This window comes from Salmo salar, chromosome ssa09 (assembly GCF_905237065.1).
Source record: "Salmo salar chromosome ssa09, Ssal_v3.1, whole genome shotgun sequence".
NCBI lineage: Eukaryota > Metazoa > Chordata > Actinopteri > Salmoniformes > Salmonidae > Salmo > Salmo salar.
The window spans coordinates 81,676,141-81,700,485 of NC_059450.1; the positions used below are offsets into that span (position 1 = coordinate 81,676,141).

The 24,345-nt window shown below is 42.8% G+C and overlaps 2 protein-coding genes across 4 annotated transcripts in view; both read right to left on the reverse strand.

Annotated features, from left to right (window-relative positions):
• The window catches only part of immt (inner membrane protein, mitochondrial (mitofilin)), a 17,387-nt gene extending 4,109 nt beyond the window's left edge, over window positions 1–13,278 (reverse strand). For 2 of the 3 annotated variants that reach the window (XM_045724075.1, XM_045724074.1), the window contains exons 1-9: window positions 12,978–13,278; window positions 12,017–12,090; window positions 11,559–11,745; window positions 11,230–11,374; window positions 10,070–10,192; window positions 8,454–8,561; window positions 8,045–8,178; window positions 5,751–5,854; window positions 665–800 (exon numbers count right to left, since the gene is read on the reverse strand). In XM_045724075.1, coding sequence (XP_045580031.1) covers window positions 665–800; window positions 5,751–5,854; window positions 8,045–8,178; window positions 8,454–8,561; window positions 10,070–10,192; window positions 11,230–11,374; window positions 11,559–11,745; window positions 12,017–12,090; window positions 12,978–13,019 — 1,053 coding nt within the window. In that variant the 5' untranslated portion in view covers window positions 13,020–13,278. The remainder of the gene's footprint in view (window positions 1–664; window positions 801–5,750; window positions 5,855–8,044; window positions 8,179–8,453; window positions 8,562–10,069; window positions 10,193–11,229; window positions 11,375–11,558; window positions 11,746–12,016; window positions 12,091–12,977) is intronic. The other variant, XM_045724076.1, reaches the window with a different exon arrangement.
• A 6,085-nt stretch (window positions 13,279–19,363) lies between these two features.
• rnf103 (ring finger protein 103) lies at window positions 19,364–24,214 on the reverse strand. The gene is made up of 4 exons (XM_014212768.2): window positions 23,442–24,214; window positions 22,819–22,967; window positions 22,358–22,473; window positions 19,364–21,767 (listed from the first exon to the last, which is right to left on the reverse strand). The coding sequence occupies exons 1-4, from the start codon at window positions 23,665–23,667 to the stop codon at window positions 20,246–20,248; spliced, it is 2,013 nt and encodes a 670-aa protein (XP_014068243.2). The 5' UTR covers window positions 23,668–24,214; the 3' UTR covers window positions 19,364–20,245.
• Window positions 24,215–24,345: the final 131 nt, after the last annotated feature.

The window sequence follows — 24,345 nt, forward strand, 5'->3', positions numbered from 1 at the left end:
CTATTCTCCATGTAGTGCACTACATTTGACCCAGTGGTGCACTAATATTAATATGTATGTATACATATACACACACAGAGAAAAAATATATATAAAACACAACAATTTCAAAGACTTTACTGAGTTACAGCTCATAGAAGGCCCAGCCAATCAGAATGAGTTTTTCCCCAAAAAAGGGCTTTACTGCCAAATTCTATAAAAACGACGTTGGGTGGTGGCATATGGTAGAGAAAGTAACATTCAATTCACTGGCAACAGCTCTGGTGGACATTCCTGCAGTCAGCATGTAAATTGCACGCTCCCTCAAAACGTCTGCGGCATTGTGTTGTGTGATAAAACTGCACATAGAGTGGCCTTGTCTCCAGCACAAGGTGCACCTGTGTAATGATCATGCTGTTTAATCAGCTTCTTGATATGCCACACCTGTCAGGTGGATGGATTATCTTGGCAAAGGAGAGATGCTCACTAACAGGGATGTAAATTAATTTGTACACAAAATATGAGAAATAAGCTTTTTGTGGTTATGGAACATTTCGGGGATCTTTGATTTAATCTCATAAAAAAATGGGACCAACACTTTCATGTTGCGTTTTTCTTTTTTCAGTATATGAAATAACACATGGGTTGCATCCCAACCTAACAGTGTAAAACAGGGCCAGTTTACCCTGGTCACCACGCTGTCCAGATCTACCACCATGCTGTGAAGGTTCTCTTCTGCAGCCAGGATAGATGGCCGGGCTGCAGCAATCTTTAAGTGCTTGGCTCCATCGATCACTCCTCTCAGCTTGTCCAGCTCAGCCCTAAACACCAGAGAGAGAGAATTAATCCCTGCTGCACATAGCCAAACATAGCAAGCACAGAGTCATTGATCCCTTAAAAGTTAGTTTTCTGTGGTATAATTTTATAATACACTGCTAAAAAAAAATAAAGGGAACACTTAAACAACACAATGTAACTCCAAGTCAATCACACTTCTGTGAAATCAAACTGTCCACTTAGGAAGCAACACTGATTGACAATAAATTTCACATGCTGTTGTGCAAATGGAATAGACAACAGGTGGAAATTATAGGCAATTAGCAAGATACCCCCAATAAAGGAGTGGTTCTGCAGGTGGTGACCACAGACGACTTCTCAGTTCCTATGCTTCCTGGCTGATGTTTTGGTCACTTTTGAATGCTGGCGGTGCTTTCACTCTAGTGGTAGCATGAGACGGAGTCTACAACCCACACAAGTCGCTCAGGTAGTGCAGCTCATCCAGGATGGCACATCAATGTGAGCTGTGGCAAGAAGGTTTGCTGTGTCTGTCAGCGTAGTGTCGAGAGCATGGAGGCACTACCAGGAGACAGGCCAGTACATCAGGAGACGTGGAGGAGGCCAACAACCCAGCAGCAGGACCGCTACCTCCGCCTTTGTGCAAGGAGGAGCAGGAGGAGCACTGCCAGAGCCCTGCAAAATGACCTCCAGCAGGCCACAAATGTGCACGTGTCTGCTCAAACGGTCAGAAACAGACTCCATGAGGGTCCGACGTCCACAGGTGGGGGTTGTGCTTACAGCCCAACACCGTGCAGGACGTTTGGCATTTGCCAGAGAACACCAAGATTGGCAAATTCGCCACTGGCGCCCTGTGCTCTTCACAGATGAAAGCAGGTTCAGACTGAGCACGTGACAGAGTCTGGAGACGCCGTGGAGAACGTTCTGCTGCCTGCAACATCCTCCAGCATGACCGGTTTGGGCGGTGGGTCAGTCATGGTGTGGGGTGGCATTTCTTTGGGGGGGCCGCACAGCCCTCCATGTGCTCGCCAGAGGTAGCCTGACTGCCATTAGGTACCGATATGAGCTCCTCAGACCCCTTGTGAGACCATATGCTGGTGCGGTTGGCCCTGGGTTCCTCCTAATGCAAGACAATGCTAGACCTCATGCGGCTGGAGTGTGTCAGCAGTTCCTGCAAGAGGAAGGCATTGATGCTATGGACTGGCCCGCCCGTTCCCCAGACCTGAATCCAATTGAGCACATCTGGGACATCATGTCTCGCTCCATCCACCAACGCCACGTTGCACCACAGACTGTCCAGGAGTTGGCGGATGCTTTAGTCCAGGTCTGGGAGGAGATCCCTCAGGAGACCATCCGCCACCTCATCAGGAGCATGCCCAGGCGTTGTAGGGAGATCATACAGGCACGTGGATGCCACACACACTACTGAGCCTCATTTTGACTTGTTTTAAGAACATTACGTCAAAGTTGGATCAGCCTGTAGTGTGGTTTTCCACTTTAATTTTGAGTGTGACTCCAAATCCAGACCTCCATGGGTTGATAAATTGGATTTCCATTGATTATTTTTGTGTGATTTTGTTGTCAGCACATTCAACTATGTAAAGAAAAAAGTATTTAATAAGATTATTTCATTCAGATCTAGGATGTGTTATTTTAGTGTTCCCTTTATTTTTTTTGAGCAGTGTATATACAGTACTGTGAAAAAAATGCTGTAAAGTAAGAATGCTTTCAAAAATAAACATGTTAATAGATTATATTTATCAATTAACAAAATGCAAAGTTAGTTAACAGAAGAAAAATAAACATCAAATCAATATTTGGTGTGACTACCTTTCGCCTTAAAACAGCATAAATTCTTCTAGGAACACTTGCACAGTTTCTGAAGGAACTCAGCAGGTAGGTTGGCCCAAACATCTTGGAGAACTAATCGCAGTTCTTCTGTGGATTTAGACAGCCTCAGGTGCTTCTCTCTCTTCATGTAATCCCAGACAGACATGATGATGTTGAGATCAGGGCTCTGTGGGGGCCATACCATCACTTCCAGGACTCCTTGTTCTTCTTTATGCTGAAGATAGTTCTTAATGACATTCGCTGTATGTTTGGGGTCGTTGTCATGCTGCAGAATAAATTTGGGGCCAATCAGATGCCTCCCTGATGGTATTGCATGATAGATAAGTATCTGCCTGTACTTCTCAGCATTGAGGAGACCATTAATTCTGACCAAATCTTCAACTCCATTTTCAGAAATGCAGCCCCAAACTTGCAAGGAACCTCCATGCTTCACCGTTGACGGCAGACACTCATTCGTGTACCGCTCTCCAGCCCTTCGGCAAACAAACTGCCTTCTGCTACAGCCAAATATTTGACTCATCAGTCCAGAGCACCTGCTGCCATTTTTCTGCACCCCAGTTCCTGTGTTTTCGTGCATAGTTGAGTTGCTTGGCCTGGTTTCCATGTAGGAGGTATGGCTTTTTGTCCGCAAGTCTTCCATGGAGGCCACTTCTGACCAGACTTCTCCATACAGTAGATGGGTGTACCAGTGTCCCACTGTTTTCTGCCAACATCTCTGAGCTGATGGCACTGCTGGACATCTTCCGTTTGTGAAGGGAAGTAAGCATGATGTGTCTTTCATCTGCTGTAGTAAGTTTCCTTGGCCGACCACTGCGTGCGTGTACGGTCCTCAACATTGCCTGTTTCTTTGTGCTTCTTCAAAAGAGCTTAGACAGCACATCTGGAGAAACCTTGCTGATGCAGTATAACTACCTTGTGTCTTGTTGCTGTGCTCAGTCTTGCCATGGTGTATGACTTTTGATAGTAAACTGTCTTCAGCAACCTCACCTTGTTAGCTGAGTTTGGCTGTTCCTCGCCCAGTTTTATTCCTCCTACACAGCAGTTTCTGTTTCAGTTAATGATTGTGTTTCAATCTACATATTGCATTGATGATCATTAGCACGTTTGGTATAATTGTTTAATCATACACCTGACTATATGCCTACAAAATCCCTGACTTTGTGCAAGTGTGCCGACAAGAATTGATGCTGTTTTGAAGGCAAAGGGTGGTCACACCAAATATGGATTTGATTTAGATTTCTGTTCACTCGCTTTGCATTTCAAATATTTTATTTATTGGTCACATACACATGGTTAGCAGATGTTAATGCAAGTGTAGCGAAATGCTAGTGCGTCTAGTTCCGACAGTGCAGTAATATCCAACAACTCCAACAACTACCTAATACACACAAATCTAAAGGGGGTGAATGAGAGTATCTACATATAAATATATGGATGAGCGATGGCCGAGCGGCAAGATGCACTAGATGGTATAAAATACATAACTCATATCACGTGTATATACTGTAAGATATGTAAAATATTAAAGTTGAATTATTTAAAGTGGCATTGTTTAAAGTGACCAGTGATATGAGTCTCAATGTAGGCAGCAGCCTCTGAGTTAGTGATTCCTGTTCAGCAGTCTGATGGCCTTGAGATTGAAAAACAGCTTCTGTCGCTTGGTCCCAGCTTTGATGCACCTGTACTGACCTCGCCTGCTGGACGATATCAGTGTGAACAGGCAGTGGCTCAGGTGGTTGTTGTCCTTGATCTTTTTGGCCTTCCTGTGACATCGGGTGCTGTAGGTGTCATGGAGGGCAGGTAGTTTGCCCCCGGTGATGCGTTGTGCAGACCGCACCACCCTCTGAAATAGCCCCCGCCTCTCCTTTGCCACATCCTTTTTAGTTTTACATTTTTTCCAGCACGCTTTCATCCGATTTGTGTCCTCTTTAAAATCGGTGTCGATCCATTACATTTGTTGCATAAAATGGACCAGGTGTCTTCCTTCTTCTTGACAGTCGTGTGGTCTGTCTTTTTATCCTCCAGTACGTTACTGAATTACTCCATCAGCTCCGACAATGCCATGATCATGTGGCTAGCGGACAAATAATTAATTGCTAAATATTGTTAAGTGAATTACAAATATTATTGTACGCTAGCTAGCTTGATTTATAAACTAGCTAGCTACAATAGCTAACATTTGTTTTGTCTAGTACTGGCAAATCAGATTTTATTTCAAATCAGCCAACTCATGAGAACCTTTCAGATGGAGTTGCAGGAGTTCTAACGTTACATTGTTATTATTTTAATCAAGAAACAGCAACTTTGTGGCCTCATTTGTCAAGTAGGCTAGTTACTTTGTTTCAACTCACGAAATACCTCATTTTGGTGTAACATGTCACTAATCAGTCTAAAACCGTTAATCATAATGTTTAATCTGAATCAGTATATCTAAGTGGTGCAACATCTGATTAATAAACCTAGATTCATTTAAACCATGCTGGTGCAACCCACCATTAGTATCTTAGATGTTTTTGTGGTCCACTGTAGATCATGAGTTATTCTTTTTCTTATTGCCATCATTTCATTTTTTCTACGTGCATGTTATATCCTGAGATTTTAGGTTATCCTGAAAATATTTTTAGGGGGCATTGAGTTTTCAATATTGGTCAGGTACAGCAGGAGATCCGCAAATACATTTAGTTTATATTCATGTTCACCAATACCTGTTACGTTTGATCCTGTCTAATTATTTCTGCAAGCGGTTCAATTGCCAGTACAAACAAGGGGGAGAGGGGACATTCTTTCTTGTGCCCATTCCTAAAGCAATTTCATCAGAAAATGCATTGTGTGTATATTTTTGCTTTAGGACAGTTATATATTTTTTTATACAATTTATTTCAGCTGGAAAGTTGAAAGCTTCTCAAGTTTTGAATAGGAAATGCCATTAAAGCCGGTTGAAAGCCTTTTCGGCATCAACAACTATTATTGAGATATATATTTTTTAAACTAAGTTCATTTTAGTGAGCATAAAATAGTAAATACACCACTTCAAACTTTAATATCACCAAATCGTCTGAAACAAAAAAAGTAGTGTATACTGGTGACCCCAACATAACGTTAATAAATTATCAAGCGGCTCTTACTTGGCCTTGAGGACGGCTGCTCCAGCCTCGTCTACTGATCGGCTGCGTTCACTCAGTGCATCTTCTAAGACTCTCCACTGGGTAGACTTCTTATCAGGGGGTGCCTAAAGAACAAAAAATTCACATCATGAATGATTCACAATACAAATTAGTTTGGATTAGGGCTGGGCAATATATTTAATTATTAAAATCACATTTATGCACATTATCCATATCGGCAATATTATATGGAAATAGCCATATTGCAAGAGGCTGCAATATTCACTCTGCATGCACACACACTACATATCTTTCCAACCATGATGCAGAGTGTAAAAAAAAATTCTGCTGCTTTCCAATAAACATACGTGTTCTGTATGATAACATTTGTTCTTAGGGATATCCCCCTTTTTTTCCAATATTCACCTAAAATGACATACCCAAATCTAACAGCCTGTAACTCAGTCCCTTGATGCGAGGATATGCATATTCTTGGTACCATTTGAAAGTAAACATTGAAGTTTGTGGAAATGTGAATGTGGAAATGTGAATATAACACAATAGATCTGGTAGAAGAAAAACGTTTTTTTTCTTCCTTTTTCTACCACCATCTTTGAAATGCAACAAAGGTCCCAAATCTAGCCATCACTCTGCTTGTAATTCTGATGGTGTCCACAAGATGGCAGCAGAATATGTGCAACGTTTCAGACGGATAACTTGAAGTATGAGCAAACTACATGAGTTTTAGTGTGAAGTCAGTTACATTTGGGCAAATCGTGAAGGAGACATTTAAATTACATTTTTCTGCAAGAATATCATCAAATCTGTATACTTGGACTTTGATTTAGCTTCTCCAGTATTAGTAGCCATATTGTAAGTTCAATATTTGCAAAACACCCAGTTTTCATAACTATCCATATTCTTATCATTTTTGTCCAAAAGGAAAAGGCATACTGTCGCACAAGGTTAGCAACTACATTTTGCCACAGATACAGGGTCTCCGGATACTCCCGTAAAGCCCAACTCATTGGCTATCTAGCTAGCTTAGTTTGACCCCGATTGGTGCTTATTTGACAAAGTTACAGTCAATCAAGTGAAGACCGCCCGCGTCATCGGCGTGCCATGACAGCGTCGCTCTCTGAGCAAATGTGGTGTCCTATAGGATATACTACACCCCTAATGATATAATGAAGTCTGGTTACGTTCTAGGATCTCTGAGGAATCCATACGAATGTGATTTGAACAGTTGAAACAATTAGGGTAAGATTTTCATAGATTCCTTTCTTAGAAAATTGAACGAGTGGAAATACAAAAACGATCGTGCATGCTATATGGACCTTTTTAGGATATGAAAAAGGATTTTAACAAAATGACACTTAATGTTATCTCTGGGACCCTTTGGATGATAAATTAGAGCAAGATTTCAGAAGTACATATTTCACCTTCAGAGGTGAATTTAGCAAACCTATTACGGTGAAAAAAAGTGTTTTGTTGTTAGCGCACCTCAAACAATAGCATTGCATTTTTTTATAGCCATAATAGATACTGTAAATTGGTCAGTGCAGTTATATTAACAAGAATGTAAGCTTTCAGCCGATATAAAACACTTTAGTGTACCGACATTTGTTGTTTCTCTAAAATGTGTGATCGTGACAAGGCGCTGCATGATTTACAACTGTCCCGTTGACGGGACGATGATCCCTAAGAAGATTTATTATCTGAAAATAGGAGGTGCGAGTTGTGGTGGTCCAGATCTACTGCAGCATCTCGTTTGTGCAATGTCCCATTTTAATCCCCATGTGGGGATGGAAAATAACTCATCCTTGCTGAGTTCTTTCTTTGTCATGCCCAACAGCACTATATTCCAAGAGTTCACCCAAGCGTTTTGCAACATAGCAACTCATATCGCTATTGCAAAATGTGAAAAAATATAATCGCAATATGATATTTTGGCTATATCGTGCACTATTTTAATGTAATGAAAAACTGCTGGACTTGAATAGCTAGCAGAACTCCCTTTTTCACACTTGAGAATATGTCCACCCCCCTCACCTCAGCCCCCTCCCTGGCCTCCGATGACTAAAAAAACAAACATCTACAAAAGGATTTGGATTGAATTAGGAAATCACAACATGTTGGGTTACACTTTCTCAGAATGTGTACCCGTGTCCCTTCCTCTCCTCAGACGCTGAGGCCTTCAGTTTCAGGGTCACAAAACAAACATTCACAACAGAACTTGGATGTAACATGAAGCTAAAAACAATTGAAAAATCTCTCCAGTTTGGGTTGTTTTTGAAGATATGTCCCTTCCTCACCTCAGCCTCCATGGCCTCCCTCAGTTGGCGGGTGTGCTGGGCAATGGCCTGCAGAGCTGCCTCCTGAGCACCAATGGCCTGCAGGGTCACCTTGGCTGTGCTGCCCAGAGCATCTTCCAGATTGGATGACAGAGCTGCAACAGCACACACACAGCCTGGTTACCTTGTTTGTCAATCATGATGCCATCTAAGCAATCCCCATGTCAAACCTGCATTCCATAATGTAATAAGACCATGCATCAATGGCAATCTGCTGAAAATAATAATGCGTCCATTGTACTCATTGACTCATGTATTGCATTTGTCTTCATTGTATATAATGCTTTAAGCCAGAGTAAATACATGTTGTTACAGTGTAACAGGCACCATAACTAATAGCAAAAAGTGACAGGAAAGATGAGACACCTACATGTCAGGAGGTCCTGCTCAGCCTTATCCTGCTCAGCAAGACGGGCAGCCACTTCACCCTCAGGACGCTCCTTCACTGCAGGCTCATGTTCACACTCAGTACATTTTGCTGCAGCAAAGGGGGATACAGAACACACTAAGTACATTTTGCTCTGCAGACAAAATCATGGCCACAAAAACACATGCCCTACATTCCATTCACATACATGTAGCACTTACCTGCAGCACTTACCTGCTACTACAGATTACACTGTACAGTCGTGGCCAAAAGTTGAGAATGACAAATATTAATTTTGAAAGTCTGCTGCCTCAGTTTATATGATGGTAATTTGCATGTACTCCAGAATGTTATGAAGAGTGATCAGATGAATTGCAAAGTCCCTCTTTGCCATGCAAATGAACTGAATCCCCAAAAACATTTCCACAGCATTTCTGCCCTGCCACAAAAGGACCAGCTGACATCATGTCAGTAAATCTCTCGTTAACACAGGTGTGAGTGTCGACGAGGACAAGGCTGGAGATCACTCTGTCATGCTGATTGAGTTCAAATAACAGACTGGAAGCTTCAAAAGGAGTGTGGTGCTTGTAATCAGAGACCATTCATGTGTGGGGTTGCTTCTCAGCCAAGGGAGTGGGCTCACTCACAATTTTGCCTAAGAACACAGCTATGAATAAAGAATGGTACCAAAACAGAGCAACTTCTCCCAACCATCAGTTTGGTGACAAACAATGCCTTTTCCAGCATGATGGAGCACCTTGCCATAAGGCAAAAGTGATAATTAAGTGGCTCGGGGAACAAAGCATCGATATTTTGGGTCCATGGCCAGGAAACTCCCCAGATCTTAATCCCGTTGAGAACTGGCGGTCAATCCTCAAGAGGCGGGTGGACAAACAAAAACCCACAAATTCTGACAAACTCCAAGCATTGATTATGCAAGAATGGGCTGCCATCAGTCAGGATGTGGCCCAGAAGTTAATTGACAGCATGCCAGGGAGGATTGCAGAGGTCTTGAAAAAGAAGGGTCATCAATGCAAATATTGACTCTTTGCATCAACTTCATGTAATTGTCAATAAAAGCCTTTGACACTTATGAAATGCTTGTAATTATACTTCAGTATTCCATAGTAACATCTGAGAAAAATATCTAAAGACACTGAGGCAGCAGACTTTGTGAAAATTAATATTTGTGTAATTCAAAACTTTTGGCCACGACTGTAGTATGGCATGAACAGGTATAGTAAAATACCCACTAACATGAACAACTCACTCATCCACAACATATAACCTCTAAATACCAAAAAAGTAACACAGATACATATCATATGCATTACAAGCTAGTGCAATCTAGGATTAAGGGTTTTGTGAGGTGTAGTGATTAGTTTAGGGGCTCGAAGGGGACAGCATGAAGAGTCTTTATGCAGAGGTGTACAGTAAACAGAGGTGAAAGGGTGAGGTGGCAAATAAAATCACCAGGAGAATAATGAACAGGAAAGAAAAACAAGTATTAGAGAAGAGCAGGCATAGAGCATGGAGCCATGCACCCTAGGACCCCCTATATTAGTGAAAGAGAGCGCCATGCACCCATGCAGGGGAGGCTGTATCCACCAGGTTCTGACCTGCCGGGACCCCCTCGAGGGCGGCTGGGAGAGGCACGACCTCTGCCTCGTGGGTTCCAGGGGCTGGCACAGAGGGCACCTCGCCAATGGCTGAAAGGATTTGTGCCACTTGAGCAGAAGCTTCTGCAACAACACAGTGGAGCTCAACATCAGAGGACTGACTGGTCTTCTTGGCAAGGCTGTGTTATGGTAACCAACAGGACATGTGGAACTGGCACACTCAACAACACAGCAGCAATACTGACTCATAGCATAGCTGTAGATAAGAAGGCAAACCTCTAAGTAACACAGGCAGATACCCATTCTCTCACTCTAGTGATTTACATTGACGGACTAGATCTATCACCTGATCGTCAACTGGTCTTCTCAAAACCCACAGCAGACATGTGACCTGCATCACATTCCTCTACTTCAGTACTGAAGACTCATTTAGTTGAGATGAAATACTCAGTTCCTATCAACAGTCACGTCCTTCATGTCCTTCACTGGATTGATCAATACCACAGAGAGACTCAAGGCCCTTAAACTAAAAATGGTTAACCTAGCTAAATAACAATGTAAGTTCTGCAGAGGGCTAATGACCACCTTCGTAAAGCCATCAGCTAATTAGGAAACTTGCCACATGTCAAGATACTGAACAATTAGCTAAGAAAGAAAATCAAGAGTAAATGAATGACTTACTCTCCAAGGAGCTACCAATTTAAGGGGAAAACTAAGATTATATATCACATAAATAGATCTAAAGGCATAAAGTATCATGCGATTATGCAATGTTCAGTGATTTAGAGGATAACTCTTTGCTAACCTGAAAAGTGTCTAATCATGCATCGACAAAAGCAAGAAAACTTAACAGTTCAAGTCAATTTGTATTTGTAAGAACAATAAAGTAAACCATCCCAAGTAAACAACACAATTTCAGCAGATCATTTCAGTTCGACAAAGGAGAGAAGACATGGGTTTGTTGTGAAAAATTGGATTCCAGAAGCATGCTACTTCTAAATGGATGATATTCACATTAAGCACCTGATCCCTCTTAATTAAATAGTCTTAAAAACAATGGCGTGCCAACGTTCTTAGTACTTGACTCACAAGATAATATTTTTTCAACACCTCAGAGAGCATGAAGTACATCAGCTCTTTCAGGCACAGCTGTAACTCACCCTCTAGGGTCTCCTGAGGGGCTGGAGCAGGGGGTCCCTCAGCATCTGGCTGCTCTGCTTTCTTCTCAACCTCTTTGGCCTTTGGCTGCTTCGAGTCTTTCCACACTTCAGACATGGAGGAAATCTGAACAGGTTCAACCTTTCTCTTCAGGACAGTAATAGAAGAATAGTGTCAGGGAAGATTGAATTGAATGTGAACATCTGTATGTGGTTATTTTTGTTAGATGAGCTAGCTTGTGTTTGACAACAGACTAAGTAAAATGTAATGACACAAATGACAAACTATGACTCCTCAAAATGTGCTCTAGAACACGGGTTATTTAACTTACTGGTTTATTTATAACAGGTGGAGGTGCTGCTGGGCCGAGAGCCAGTCCAAACACTTGATCTGAGTATGGTATGGATTTCTCAACATTGGCCCTGAATTTGGGATCCCAATTGGCATATAGAATTGTGCCACCAACTCCTCCACCCACAGTGAGGACACTGGCAGCTACAATCTTTCCTGCAGAAGACCTGCAAGTACAAGTCAGAGGTAAGATATTCAAACACACGAGAAAGCAAACAAAGCAGTGGCCATTCAGAATGATAAAAAAAAAAATATCACATTGATAATGGCTTTTGTGCTTGTGTGCAGCTTTAGGGTAACTTACTCCTTCCTCTCTTACATTGATTTACTTACATGCACGGGTCAAGGACAGTAAGGTAGCTGCTCTATCAATTAACATAAACAGCTCAATGTAGCATTTAGTCACTTAAGTAACTCAGCAGGAGACTAGTCACCTACCCTGAGCCTCCTGAAGTGTAGCTACGACATTGCTGGAGGGGGTGAAGGGGGACACTATTCCCACACAGGCATTTCTATGGAAAGGAGAAGAAGATCAGTATACACACGCGCTATCCACAGGAGCACCACATGTCTATTATGGGACCTATACAAAATACACCAGGTCTTGTTCTATTCAAATTCATTGGAATAGGATAGTTGACAAGAAAAGCTCATTAATCCGTTATTACATGTGTGCATTTCTTCAATGGAAACGTTTCCACAAACAAAAATCACTTTCTTCAGGTCATTCTATGAACTAAGAATTTGCCAAGGTCATGTCCCCATGATATGAATGTGCATTTGTCCTTTCTTTTTCACGTAGCTAGTTGAAATGAAACTGATTGTGCTATGAAACAGTAGCAGAGACCACATTTCCCCTACACATTAGATACATGAACGTGTGTAGCAAAACAAGTTCACGACTACAACATTTGCGTTATCGCACATGTACACAATATTAATACAAAAATGTATCATACAACCACCGAGCCCCGCTTCCAATTCGACGGTGTGCATTGGTACACACTCGTGTCACTCTCGAGTCTTTGTTTTATTCGGAAGGCAGTGCAGTCAATCAATAGAAATACGCCTCTTTCCACTACGTAATTACGTGATTTGCATGAAATGTCAAGATTTGCGTCAAGTTACGTTCAGTAGCCAAAATTCAGCACAGCTTTCTTTCAATGAAGACATTTAACATAGAACGTCATGTTAAGGCATTGGATTCTCACCTTTCCGTACACTATATGTTGTGAGGAGAGGTTGTAAAACATGTCTGAAGACGTAAACTGTTTATTTCTCCCAACAACAAACACAGTGGTGTAGGCCCTGTCTCTGGGTCACTGAATGACCGCTCGGCTAGCATAGCTAGCAGGCTAGATAACTAGCTAGATATTTCATTTAGAACAGTGATACTTACCCGCGCTGCAGAATTTGCCCCTTTCAAGCAGACACGCAGCATTGTTGTCGGTACTCCCTTTCTTCGTTATTTATGACAGACTGTTTAAATTCAGCAAAGCATGATAACAAAAACTGTCAATCTCAAGCACTAAAACACACGAGATACTTCCAAACACCTTTTCGCCGAGGGTGACACACAGCCGAAAGGGTGCGCATGAGCAATAGGTACGCCCATAGAGATAGATAGAGAACACATTTTATATCTGTGTCATTATGGCGTACGTGACAGCATGGGCAGCACCATTCAAGTTTTACAACCCATAGGAATCCCCACCCAGTTCACTACTTTGACTCCTGTAAAATGGCGGAAGCTTGTTTGGGAGCCCTCAATGGCGTAACTCATGCTAAAACAGCCTTTTAGCCACTAGAGGCCTCTATTATTCTCTACGGGTACGCCCAACTGCGAAATTAAGCATTACGTCACGGGTTCATAGCTCTTTCGTTTATCGCTGAAGAAACACATCAATATTTGTGCATCATATTTTTGGTTACCATTGGAACAAATATTTCACATTTTAATTTTTCTATTTTTTATTTTATTGCAAACGCATAGAAACAATGTATGACGCGTACATAATGAGCCCTTTCTCACATAACTCTATGGTGTTGCAGAAGCTATCAACATTTCGGGCTCACGAGTGGTGCAGCGGTTTAAGGCACTTAGAGCTAGAGGTGTCACGACAGACCCGGGTTCGATCCCGGGCTATATAACAACCGGTCGTGATCGGGAGTCCCATAGGGCGGCGCACCATTGACCCAACGCGGTCAGGGTGAAGAGGGGTTTGGCCGGGGTAGGCCATCATTGTAAATTAATAAGAATTCGCAAGTCGCCTAGTTAAATAAAGCTTAATTCAAATAAATAAAAACATCCCAATCATGCCTGAAAACAAAACTAGTGACATTGCAACAAATTACTTTGGCAAAGGAATGTCGCATTCAAAAAGACTGGGAACTCGGAAATCTCTAACTTCCAACTTCAGTGCATTCAAGAAAACTGGGAACTCAGAAAACACGAGCTCCGACTGGGAAAAATCGTTTGAACGGTCATCCAACCGGAATTGCAAGTCGGAAACTCGGACATCTTTCTAGACTTCCCGACCTGAAGATCACTGACGTCATGAGTTTCTTTTTTTTTTCTACGAATTCGAAGTTGTCATGAATGCAGCATTACTCCGCCCAAAATGTCCTGGTGAGATAAGCAACTTCGTTGTATGGAGGCCTATGAGTGTCGAATGACACTTATTTGATCGAATAGAATTATCGTACTGTTTAGGCTGTTACAAATGTACTGATATAACTGAATGCATGTCGCATTCAGGTGTTGTGCCGAAAATCTCCCGCTGCCAGAATTCTCCCCCCCTTCGCGTGAACGCGCACACACGCAATTCTTAATTGCTGTGACTTGCTTGCTAGTTGATTTCTGCACTTCACTCCGTTTAGCCTACATTTCACTGATCTTAGTAGCACAAAGCATTCTTTTTTTTCCCCTTCAAGGCAGCTGTCAACGATCACGTTAGGCTGCGTTTCATTTTATTTTTTATGTCGGTTTGATCGCGGGGGAGGCACAAGTAATGTCTGCAGTTTTCGGTTTGGCTATTTGTTTCAAGTGTATTGGTCTATAAATACTTATCTTTGCCAAAATTCGTAATCTCTCCCATGTCTTATTCGACAAGTAGTTGTTCTGAAATGTTTATTGCTTGCCTAAATTTTACTCCCTCCTATAGGTTTAATATAACACACATACATTAATTATTAATTTCGGTTGCCTATCCTGATGTGAAGGTTGTTCGATAGAAAGTATTTGACTCGTGACAAAATTAAGGAAATTAGAAGGGGGGGATTCCGGCAAGGCCATTTTCTTGCCAGCTGAAATCCTCCCCTACCCCCTTCTATCTTGGGACTGCAAGGCCTGGCACACTTCATATAATCATTTTGGTAGCTCTTGTTGACCAATAGTGTGTGCTACAGAAAGTACACTGCTCAAAAAAATAAAGGGAACACTAAAATAACACATCCTAGATCTGAATGAATGAAATAATCTTATTAAATACTTTTATCTTTACATAGTTGAATGTGCTGACAACAAAATCACACAAAAATAATCAATGGAAATCCAATTTATCAACCCACACTACAGGCTGATCCAACTTTGATGTAATGTCCTTAAAACAAGTCAAAATGAGGCTCAGTAGTGTGTGTGGCCTCCACGTGCCTGTATGACCTCCCTACAACACCTGGGCATGCTCCTGATGAGGTGGCGGATGCTCTCCTGAGGGATCTCCTCCCAGACCTGGACTAAAGCATCCTCCAACTCCTGGACAGTCTGTGGTGCAACGTGGCGTTGGTGGATGGAGCGAGACATGATGTCCCAGATGTGCTCAATTGGATTCAGGTCTGGGGAACGGGCGGGCCAGTCCATAGCATCAATGCCTTCCTCTTGCAGGAACTGCTGACACACTCCAGCCACATGAGGTCTAGCATTGTCTTGCATTAGGAGGAACCCAGGGCCAACCGCACCAGCATATGGTCTCACAGGGGGTCTGAGGATCTCATCTCGGTACCAAATGGCAGTCAGGCTACCTCTGGCGAGCACATGGAGGGCTGTACGGCCCCCCAAAGAAATGCCACCCCACACCATGACTGACCCACCGCCAAACCGGCCATGCTGGAGGATGTTGCAGGCAGCAGAACGTTCTCCACCACGTCTCCAGACTCTGTCACGTCTGTCACGTGCTCAGTGTGAACCTGCTTTCATCTGTGAAGAGCACAGGGCACCAGTGGCGAATTTGCTAATCTTGGTGTTCCCTGGCAAATGCCAAACATCCTGCATGGTGTTGGGCTGTAAGCACAACCCCCACCTGTGGACGTCAGGCCCTCATACCACCCTCATGGAGTCTGTTTCTGACCATTTGAGCAGACACATGCACATTTGTGGCCTGCTGGAGGTCATTTTGCAGGGCTCTGGCAGTGCTCCTCCTGCTCCTCCTTGCACAAAGGCAGAGGTAGCGGTCCTACGGCCTCCTCCACGTCTCCTGATGTACTGGCCTGTCTCCTGGTAGCGCCTCCATGCTCTGGACACTACGCTGACAGACACAGCAAACCTTCTTGCCACAGCTCGCATTGATGTGCCATCCTGGATGAGCTGCACTACCTGAGCCACTTGTGTGGGTTGTAGACTCCGTCTCATGCTACCACTAGAGTGAAAGCACCGCCAGCATTCAAAAGTGACCAAAACATCAGCCAGGAAGCATAGGAACTGAGAAGTGGTCTGTGGTCACCACATGCAGAACCACTCCTTTATTGGGGGTGTCTTGCTAATTGCCCATAATATCCACTTGTTGTCTATTCCATTTGCACAACAGCATGTGAAATTTATTGTCAATCAGTGTTGCTTCCTAAGTGGACTGTTTGATTTCACAGAAGTGTGATTGACTTGGAGTTACATTGTATTGTTTAAGAGTTCCCAAAAAAATTTTCAGCAGTATATTTGACTAGACACAAAATTAAGGAAATTAGAAGGGGAGGTATTTTTGCAAGGCCATTTTCTTGCCTGCCGAACACGCTCCCCCCCCCCTCTAATTTCCTTAATTTTCTCACTAGAGTCAAATATTTTATGGCACACATCTGAGTCAAATTCTTTCTATAGAACAAACTTCACATCAGGATCAGCAACCGAAATGAATCATTAATGTATGTGTGTTATATTAAACAGAGGGAGTAAAATGTAGGCAAGCAATAAACATCTCAGCTAGTAGTCGAATAACACATGGGAGAGATGATGAATTTTGGCAAAGAAATTTATTAATTAATACACTTGAAACAAATAGCCTAACCGAAAACTGTGATCAAACCGCGATCAAACTGACATAAAAAATGAAACGCAGCCTAAAGTGATCATTGACAGCTGCCTTGAAGGAAAAAAAATAAAAAATGCTTTCTGCTACTAAGATCAGTGAAATGTAGGCTAAACTGACAACGGTTTGAAGTGCAGAAATTTCAACTAGCAAGCAAGTCACAGCAATGAAGAATTGAGTGTGTGCGTGTTCACGAGAAGGGAGAGGGGGGGATTCTGGCAAGGGGGAGATTTTCGGCACAACACCGGCAGCTTTGGGAAAAACGACTTAGTCGTAGCTGTTGTTCACACTCATATCTGCCCACTCATTAATCTCTCATGTACAGAAACTTTCGCGAGAGAATTTTACTGCAGCGTAACGTTTGCCCACTCATAGATTTTTTTATGTTTTAATTAACCTTTATTTAACTAGGCAAGTCAGTTAAGAAAAAATTCTTATTTACATTGACAGCATACACCGGCCAAACCCGAACCAGGACGACGCTGGGCCAGTTGTGCGCCGCCCTATGGTACTCCCAATCACGGCCGGATTGTGATACAGCCCGGGATCGAACCAGGGTCTGTAGTGACGCCTCTAGCACTGTGATGCAGTGCCTTAGACCGCTGAAACACTCGTGTCCAACCTGATCTCGCCTGCATTCAATAATCAAGGACATGCATTTCCGTTGTTAGAGCGGTCACTTAGCTATCTTGTCAAAAAAAACAGTTGTGGCCAAAAGTTTTGAGAATGACACAAATATTAATTTTCAAAGTCTGCTGCCTCAGTTTGTATGATGGCAATTTGCATATACTGCAGAATGTTATGAAGAGTGATCAGATGAATTGCAATTAATTGCAAAGTCCCTCTTTGCAATGCAAATGAACTGAATCCCCCAAAAAACATTTCCACTGCATTTCAGCCCTGCCACAAAAGGACCAGCTGACATCATGTCAGTAATTCTCTCGTTAACACAGGTGTGAGTGTTGACGAGGACAAGGCCTAGAGATCACTCTGTCATGCTGATTGAGTTCAAATAACAGACTGGAAGCTTCAAAAGAAGTGTGGTGCTTGGAATCATTGTTCTTCCTCTGTCAACCATGGTTACCTGGAAGGAAACACATGCCATCATCATTGATTTACACAAAAAGGGCTTCACAGGCAAGGATATTGCTGCCAGTAAGATTGCACCTAAATCAACCATTTATTGGATCATCAAGACCTTCAAGGAGAGTGGTTCAATTGTTGTGAAGAAGGCTTCAGGGCGCCCAAGAAAGTCCAGCAAGCGCCAGGACCGTCTCCTAAAGTTGATTCAGCTGCGGGATCGGGGCACCACCAGTACAGAGCTTGCTCAGGAATGGCAGCAGGCAGGTGTGAGTGCATCTGCACGCACAGTGAGGCGAAGACTTTTGGAGGCTGGCCTGGTGTCAAGGGCAGCAAGGAAGTCACTTCTCTCCAGGAAAAACATCAGGGACAGACTGATATTCTGCAAAAGGTACAGGGATTGGACTGCCGAGGACTGGGGTAAAGTAATTTTCTCTGATGAATCCCCTTTCCGATTGTTTGGGGCATCCGGAAAAAGCTTGTCTGGAGAAGACAAGGTGAGTGCTACCATCAGTCCTGTGTCATGCCAACAGTAAAGCATCCTGAGACCATTCATGTGTGGGGTTGCTTCTCAGCCAAGGGAGTGGGCTCACTCACAATTTTCCCTAAGAACACAGCCATGAATAAAGAATGGTACCAAAACAGAGCAACTTATCCTAACCATCCAGGAACAGTTTGGTGACGAACAATGCCTTTTCCAGCATGATGGAGCACCTTTCCATAAGGCAAAAGTGATAACTAAGTGGCTCGGGGAACAAAGCATCGATATTTTGGGTCCATGGCCAGGAAACTCCCCAGACCTTAATCCCGTTGAGAACTGGCGGTCAATCCTCAAGAGGCGGGTGGACAAACAAAAACCCACAAATTCTGACAAACTCCAAGCATTGATTATGCAAGAATGGGCTGCCATCAGTCAGGATGTGGCCCAGAAGTTAATTGACAGCATGCCAGGGCGGATTGCAGAGGTCTTGAAAAAGAAGGGTCAACAGTGCAAATATTGACTCTTTGCATCAACTTCATGTAATTGTCAATAAAAGCCTTTGACACTTATGAAATGCTTGTAATTATACTTCAGTATTCCATAGTAAGATCTGACAAACTTTGTGGAAATTGATGTGTCATTCTCAAAACTTTTGGCCACGACTGTAGATAATCTTCATTTATTTCGTCATGGTTAGTGCTGTCCGGTATCCTAAGGACATCCCTACCATTTTACTTCAATGGGGCGACGTCAGAGTTGGACGTCCATATACCAAGGAACATTTTGTCATAGGCTGAGCCGTAATGGCAAATGTATGGTCTTAACAATGTTTGCAGGGAGATAACTGTAGTTACTTAGAAACCTGTACAACCGGTACCTGGTTTCTGGGTTCAGGAATGGGAAATCCAGCAAATACCAACCGACAAGAAATTCCACATGAACATTTTTAGTTTATTTTAATGAGTAACATGTTACATGTCAACACTTCCAATTCTCTTTTCAAACTCCAACAACACAGATGACAAGAACAAGTGAATTGACTTGTTGGGATCCCCTACCTACATGATGTTAATCCGTTAAAAAACACAGACAAGAGGCATTGACATGCTCCAACGATACATGAAAACTGAGTCAGCAGAGCTGCATATCACATCGCTTCAACGGTCATTCCATTATGAACAAACAACTTTTTCGTGCTGCAGGGTAAGAGAATGCACTGATACAATTAACCTTAGCCAAATCACATGCCTGAAATATAACTTTCTAAATACATCTGGGAATGATTGGCTTCAAGGCCCATATATAGAATTCTTAGGTAGTGGAGCAACTCCACATCAGATTGATACTAATCATGAATAAAGTAGACCATGTTGATAGACAAGATTGTGCAAAGAGAGGACAAAATGTATCCTACTTGGTTTCCTATACATTTCCTAGGTCATTTCCTTGTTCATAACAGTTCCGAAACTTTTGTTTCTCCAAATGTCTTTTTGGGGTGGGGCAAAACATCAAGATAGGGCATTAAGGACTCTTCATGACATAGTAGATGATCAAAAATGCATTTAAACTATCTGAACAAAAGCCAGATTTAATCTATTATTTAAGCTATTAATTTTTGAGTGAGACTAGTAGTATTAGAAATACATTTCCCCTCGCAACAGATATACCCTATTGTGTGTAGATTTGGTTTACACTACCAAAATGTTTAATGAAAACCAACTACAAGGATCCAAGGACTGACGATGGACACATCAAGTATTTCTATAAGTTAAGTGCAGGACAGGAGGCAGGTTGGCAGACAGAAACATTCTGCTATTCCTGCTGCTCCAGTAGGTCCAGACCAGATGATCTAACTGGCTTCCTCTTGTAGGATGGCCCCCTGCACACCGGGCAACAGTGCTGTCCACCTGCCAGCCAGACCACAATGCACTGCTGGTGGAACACGTGGGCACAGGGCAGTCCCATGACGATGCAATCAGTCTCAAAGTTCTCCAGACACACAACACACTCTGTGCAGTGTATCATGTCACTGGGCCATTGGGACCAATCCGCTTGTTGCTCTTGCGCTTCCCTTTTCATGCATGGTACATCCCCTCCATTTCCAGAATGACAACATGAATCAGCGGCACAATCTCTCTCTTTACCACAGCCATGTTCTTCATGCTCACTGTTTAAGCCTTGGGTCTGTCCTCCTGTAGTGTTTTGTATGTTTCTGTCCAGATCTCTGCCGCTGTTCTCTTCAGAGATTGGCCCACAGACCTGTGTGCACTTGAACCTCCAGGTGGGCAGGTTGTTGATGTAGTCAATGGGGATAAGCGGGTGAAGCCAGAGATCGGGAAAGGCCAACCTCTCCAGAAGGAAATTGGGGTCATCGTCCCAGTCAGACTCGTTGGGGAAGTTATGAAAGGAGGTTATGGGATGGACCAAGTAGCTGGTGTACCAATCCCAGAGGCTGGACAGCCACTCCAAGTTATTGGGGTTCTCTTCTTCATTGTTGCATCTCCTCTTCTTCTCAAAGTAGTCGATGAGAAGCCCGTGTGCCAGGTAGGTGCTGAGAAACAGGGCGGGGTGGGAGGAGTAGAATGTCCAGTCGGTCCTCACCCAGGAGGCGATGGTGGTGGTGTCTGCGTAACGCAACAGCTTGAGGCTGTAGTCGTAGAAGCCCTCCAGATATGGCAACTGTAGGAACCCCAGGATAGGCAGCCAGGAGATGATGAGCAGGGAGTTGTAGGTTCCCAGCGTACTGATGAGAACCACGAAGCGCTTGATGGTGGCGCCCTGTGTTATGAACAGGTCCAACCAGGCCATGAGGTTGACCATCACTAGACTCAAAACAAACAGGTCATTGACCTCTGGCTGAACCGAACGGAGGAAAGTGTCCATGGCCTGTAAGGAGATGAACTCTCCAATGCTGTTCCCATATCTGTAGATGCCCTCCGGCATTTTCAGGATGTACGATGGCAACTGTTGCACACCTATCTCTTCCAAGGAGGTTATATTGTCCCAGCTCTGCACATCTACAAAGATGAACTCGATACGACCTGTGAACTTGACACTGAGTGCTGAAAAAAAGGCTGGAGGTTGTGCCAGCTTGGCAAATAGGAACATCTTTACTGGGTGCTTCTCACTGGGGTGCCACTCTTCAACAAGCTGCTGAGACATGCGGATGGTTTTTATACGGGACGCTACGTGTGCCGTCATCCACTTGAAGATGTGCTCTGTCTCAATGCGTCTGCCATTGTACTCTTTCAGCATAACCTTTCCTTTTGAAGCATAAGTCTGAGGCACAGACATTATAAGTGTGGATTTCATCCAACCCCGTTTACGACAATACCTGCAAGAGATAACAGGATCATCATCTAGGCTACTAATATGCAAATACTGATGTGGCCTATACCAGAATGCAACTTGAAGAATTACCATACACCTTATGGAACAGCGGGGACTGTGAAGCAACACAAACATAGGCACAGACATGCATACACACACATGATAACATACACACACGTACACATGGATTTTGTGTTGTGGTGTGGAGTAGGGGCCTGAGGGCACACACCTAGTGTGTTGTGAAATCTGTTATGAATATATTGCAATGTTTTTAAAATTGTATAACTGCCTTAATTTCGAAAGACCCCAGGAAGAGTAAGCAGCTAATGGGGATCCATTTATTTTTATTTTATTTTACTAGGCAAGTAGGTTAAGAACAGATTCTTATTTTCAATGACAGCCTAGGAACAGTGGGTTAACTGCCTTGTTCAGGGGCAGAACAACAGATTTTTGTTAACTTGTCAGCTCGGGGATTCGATCTTGCAACCTTTCGGTTACTAGTCCAACGCTCCTACCACTAGGCTACCTAAATACAAATAACATGCACTTAAATATCATTAAGTATTATGCAGTTCAAGTATGCATCCAACTTACCTTGAATCACTGGAGCAGTTAAAAGTACCAGTGCGAATGCCAAACTGAGAAACCTTTTGGACCATTTTACCCCAGTTGGCTTTGCTCAAAAGAGCATCTCGATCTTGGGCAATTACCTACAGAAACAGGTAAAGGATGATATGTTAACATTGGCGTTTAATGTAGGAATTGTATCATTTATTTCACTGCTTGATGTTTTGTGTTAATGTATCTTCATCCTCAATATATGTGAAAAGTAGAAGACATTGAGGAACAAAGTACAGTGCTAGAGTCAATACCACAATTACTTATGTATTCTGAAAACTTCAACAACATTTTGAACATTCAAAAATGTTCCTTCTGGAAGAGCTCCTACATTTTATGTTAAAAATTGTAGCTATGTGAGGTAATATATAAGATGCTGTATTACTTTTGGAAGAGGTCTAAAGGGGGCATGCAATAAAGCAATCATATCCACCTACCTGGACCAACCAAATGCCATCTTTGGTGTCTTCCACCAGCTCATAAAAGTGCATCTCCCCACTGAAGGTAGTGCTGGACTCAGACTGTGACTCAGCTTGCTCCTTTTCATTCTTGATGGCAGAGTACAACTCCCCTTGCATCAGGTCACCTAGAAGAATAAAACACAGTTATGTGAGGAGTACTGTTGCAGATCATGATACGTGAGGAGTACTGTTGCAGATCATGATACGTGAAGAGTACTGTTGCAGATCATGATACGTGAAGAGTACTAGCAGATCATGATATTGAGTACTAGCAGATCATGATCCTGAGTACTAGCAGATCATGATACCTGAGTACTAGCAGATCATGATACCTGAGTACTAGCAGATCATGATACGTGAGTACTAGCAGATCATGATAAGTAAGGAGTACTAGTGAATCATGAAACCTTTGAGTGAGACAACTTTGACCCACTTTCTAGCAGCTTTCAGAATGACAAGTGCACTGATACTGTCATAGACAGTTTTACCACCACCAATATTGATTTATTTGTACGTAATTTAAAACAAGCCTGCGAGTAGATCAGATCACTGTATTTGCATGTGTTTTGATAACATTGGTTTGTCATGAAAAGCTTTACCTGACTTTTCGACTAGTTCTCTGACATCCCTCTTCTCTGCAAGCCCAGAGTATCCCAGTCCTCGACATTCTAGAATGGTCTTTAACTTATTGAAACTCAGGGTTACAGGATCAACCAACTGGGTGGCAAAAAGACCAGTTTCATACCAGACAACTGCTTCAAAAAATCTGGCCAAAACGAATAACACCAAAAAATACAGTAGGAGAAAAAATAGTTTTAACCACATCTTACACTGTAAGAGGGTTACTGTTGTTACCGGTGTAAATAGCAGGGTCAGAACCCGTATCTTTTCATTGGTGTCTCCAGGTTTTGTTAAGCCTACTCGATGTAGCAGTTGTCACTCACTGCAACTTATGTTACAGTAAACAGTTAGCTAGGACAACTTCAAGGCTTATCTAGTTAGTTAGATGTATCAGGGTACAGACGCTAAAAACAAGGCCGATTTTAAGCAAATACACTACCCGATGCCCTTAGGGCAAACTATTCGTTCTCGGTGTCCACCATTTTCACAAATAGTTTCGGTAGCTAGTTACATGCATCTTGAACGCTAGCAAACTAGACGTGAGAATTTCCTTAGCTAGCCAGGTATTTTCGGCCCTGACAGCACAGCAAAATAATCAAAGAAAAGCAATGTCACCGGAAGGATAAATAAAGTCCCCCACTCGTTAGCTCATTTCGCAAAATGATCTGATAGATTATGATGCAGTCTGGTGATCGCTGTAGTCCTGATGATCGTCGTCTTTAAGGCCAGATCAGCTGGTGTACATAACAAAGTGACGCTGTCACTATACACGTCATAACAGTTTCCGGTTCCACCCCCACGTGCCGATTATATAACAATATCCTTGGTTCTAACTTAAAGTCCCTGTCGATAATTTCATAAGACCATGGTGTCCTATTGTAC

What these genes read in the sequence shown, in the direction of transcription:
- rnf103 (XM_014212768.2), bottom strand. Translation starts at nt 23,667, where the DNA reads ATGTGGTTAAAACTATTTTTTCTCCTACTGTATTTTTTGGTGTTATTC. An exon ending in ATGGCATTTGGTTGGTCCAG is followed by an intron (nt 22,474 to 22,818) that starts GTAGGTGGATAT and finishes CTGTTTCTGTAG; the next exon opens with GTAATTGCCCAAGATCGAGA. An exon ending in AACTGCTCCAGTGATTCAAG is followed by an intron (nt 21,768 to 22,357) that starts GTAAGTTGGATG and finishes TATCTCTTGCAG; the next exon opens with GTATTGTCGTAAACGGGGTT.